This window comes from Dryas octopetala, chromosome 6, assembly GCF_963921425.1.
Source record: "Dryas octopetala chromosome 6, drDryOcto1.1, whole genome shotgun sequence".
Classification (NCBI taxonomy): Eukaryota; Viridiplantae; Streptophyta; class Magnoliopsida; order Rosales; family Rosaceae; genus Dryas; species Dryas octopetala.
The window spans coordinates 14104866-14108422 of NC_141371.1; the positions used below are offsets into that span (position 1 = coordinate 14104866).

The 3557-nt window shown below is 35.6% G+C and overlaps 1 protein-coding gene across 1 annotated transcript; it reads right to left on the reverse strand.

The window, feature by feature from the left end:
- Positions 1 to 1502: 1502 nt before the first annotated feature.
- Positions 1503 to 3251, reverse strand: LOC147282633 (transcription termination factor MTERF15, mitochondrial-like). Its single transcript, XM_086248604.1, has 2 exons — positions 3051 to 3251; positions 1503 to 2913 (listed from the first exon to the last, which is right to left on the reverse strand). Exons 1-2 carry the CDS (start codon positions 3125 to 3127, stop codon positions 1785 to 1787), a joined length of 1206 nt encoding a protein of 401 aa, XP_086104730.1. The 5' UTR covers positions 3128 to 3251; the 3' UTR covers positions 1503 to 1784.
- Positions 3252 to 3557: the final 306 nt, after the last annotated feature.

Sequence of the window (3557 nt, forward strand, 5' to 3'; positions counted from 1 at the left end):
AAATATAAATGGCCAATTGTGTGAGTTACCTAGTGTGCTTGATTTGCATATGTAGGACTAGGACAGAATTAATTATAAAGACTGTATTGTGGAACATCTTATATCCCTTCGCAATCAAAGGTGAAAGCGGGAAAAAGAACTTCAATTGGAGAATCAAAGTCATCTAAAGAAATTCGAAATAATATCCAAAAACTATACCATATATGCCAATTCTGTTACCTCACCTTTGCTTTTCTAAGAGAATGTTCAAGAGCTGTATATTAATGATACAAGACATGGTCATGTAAGTTAAGCTCAAGCAGGCTTTCCAAAATCTTAATACAAATAGCTCGAGAGGAGCATTATATGCTATGCTACAAAAGCCTATAGTTCCAACTTAATTCCAAGTGATTCTTCTAGAGCACAAGTGAATGCTGAAATATATATATAAAAGACAATTTCTGCAGAATCACTTCTTGTATAAAGAATCCTCATCAAGGTAAGAAACTTAGCTTCATCTTTATTTTTCACTTCTTTAAGTGCATGCATGATATCTTTATTTTTACCACATACATGCAGCTTGGAAATATTAGCCTTCATCATACCCTTGGTTGAACCACTAAAGAAAACACCAGTGGTAAGTCCTTTCAAACACAGCAGTGGTATTCTTACCCTTCAAAGCCCATACTAATTCATTCATTGTTTACATACAAAACCCAAACTAATTAGACTCATCCCAAGTTCACCTAAGTTTGGGGAAATTTATTTTTCTATTTATAGCAACCTAAGTTAACCAATAATTTAAGGAAAAAAAAGACAACCAACCACCCTATGCATTTCAAGGCAGAGAGCATAAATTAGGAATATCTACAACCACAAAGTACGGAAGAAAAGTCAGTACATAAGGAATAATGTGGTGTTTAGCCATATAGCAGGCGTAACAAAAATAAAAACAAAAGATTTCTTTCTGTCATTTCGACAAACATATTTTCTGCAATAACCCTTTCTTTCAGCAGGAAACTGAATTGTCATTCTGGTGAGAAGAGGCTTTGAAAGTTAATTGACAAGGTTTAAACTAACTGACTAAATTAGACTACACATTTATTAAAGAAAGAAGAGTACTTTACCTTTTTTTTTTTCTTTTTTTTTTTTTAACAAAAGAACATTCTTCTTAATTTTCTGTCTCCAACCCCCTCCATCCCTCCTTACTTTTCCATTAATATCAACTTAAATCAACCAATAAATCAAATGAATGATTTAAGAATATAAAGGTCTCATACCAAGCAAATATATGGAGCAGATCATTTCTCTAAGCTCAAATTGACCATTAGAGCCATCATGACATAATTATGGAGTAAGATGCAATCATAAACTTAGGTATGCAAATAACGACAACCCATAAAAAAGAAGAAGATATCAAACAGAGAACATATTAAAAAAAATAAAAACCAACAGAAAATCAGAAGATACTCGTGCAATCCATCACTTTTCTGAACAAAAGTGGGAACCCAAATGAAAACCCATATAAACCAGATTCCTATATAAAACCTAAAACCCAGATCATAGACTGAAATAAACAGAGAGAAATAAAGAGAAATCAAATCTGCTGAAGCAGATCAACAATGGAATTTGGATGGTACTAAAAACCCAAATCATCTACTCTTGCAACTTACAACACACACACACACATAAACTCAAAGCAGACAATGAAACAAAACTGTGGAGTTTCTCCAGGTACTTAAATTGGCAGGAAAGAAACAAGGAAAAGTGTATACACTTGTGCTGAAGCTATAATTTTTCGGCCCTCATTTTCCCTCAAATTGAAAGCCAAATTCCTGAAGACTTAATTTCCCCAGAAAGATATCCAAAAGTTGAGGCACACTTTCTTGATATTTTGTGACAAACTTATTCATGAAGGAACTCTCAATGACAATTAACAATGAAGATAAGGCAAACCTCTTCTTCAGCAAGCCCTTCACCAACAGGACTCTAATTACAGAGCACCTTGGAATGATCCTATGCTCCAAACTCAGAGTTAGAACTTCAGGAGCTCGGGCCAGATCTGTAGGCTGACAACCCATCTTGTTTACAAGAAAATCCATCTTACTCACAATATTCTTTTCTGACAAATACATGAAAGTGGGTTTCTTTTTAAAAGCCAATAAGATCTCATCTTCACTCCAACCCCAGCTCCTATAAACCTCCATCTTGTGTGCCCATGTCGATTCAGTCATTTTCGAAATCACTTGGAGTCCGTTGACAAATGCTAATGTCGAAGGGTTAAATCCCATACTCATGACCTTCTCCACATCTTTGTTAAAGTTCTCAGGTCTTTGGCACAAAACACCAGGGTGACAGCTCACCAATACAGAGACAGCAGGTGCTGGCACATGAAGTTCTCTCAAGACTGAGAGATTTTGAGCAACGTTGCTTTGCACAGTATTACTAAAAATTGACCACGATGAGCGTTTTATAAAGTTTACAACTTTTTCATCATTGAGAAGTTCTCTTTTGAAGAAATTATAACCAGGGATGATAGTGTTCTCTAAGCTTGCTGTCAAGAAAACAACATTGCTACAGATGGCCTCGGCGAGCCTTGTGCCTGAAAGGCCTATAGACCCCAAAAATTCAAGTTTGGGCAAAAGGGTTCTCTTAGGATCGGCTAAGAGCAGCTTGGGTAGTTTATAAACAACTTTGGAGATTTGGGAATCAGAGAAACCATGGTTTCGAAGAAGATCAAGGACAGAATCTGGTCTTTCTGGGGTTCCAAAGCTTATTTTCTTGGACACGGAGAGAGCTTTTTCTGAGGAGAATCCACATGAATTAACGAGATAAGACACTGTAAAAGAGCGTTCTTGTTCTTGTTCTTGAACTTTATCTTTTCCAGAAACTAACGACGATTTTGATGATAATGATCTTCTAAAATGTGGTGCACTACGAAAAAACACAAATGGGTAACTGAAACTCCCACATTTCTACAATTTCAGATTATTAAATGCAGGATTTAACAGTATAAATCAAACATAACCAAAGAAAGCAATGAAAAGCAAGTAGTGGCAATTGAAACTTACTAGGGAGCAGCATAACGAACCCACCAGCCTCGTACAAAATTTGATGCTTCTGTAGCTCTAGCTGGAATTATATTCATTTTGAACCATCCCACTATCTCAATTAAAATTTGGTGAGCTTCACTTCTCTATACGTACAAGGGCACACACCATTGCAACTGGATTTTTTAGGGTTTTGCTCCAACGAGAATGAGAGGAGAAGAGGGACCGTTGCGTGACTTGACCAGTTTGACCACTTCATTTCCACTCCAATCTATCAAACGCACCGTTTCAAATTTCGGTTTTTCTTTACCTCAAATGACATCATGATTCATATGGCCATGAACGATAAATTAGTGGTGTGTTTGGATGAAGTAATTTGAAACTACTAAAGAATTCACAAATGACAGAATTAAAAATGACGCGATTTAAAATTCTAGAATTTGTAAATTCTCTTGTTTGGATAAATGTAATCATAATGGAATTTAAATACGAAAGTTATAGTAGTTTTATAAAAGAGTGATGATGATA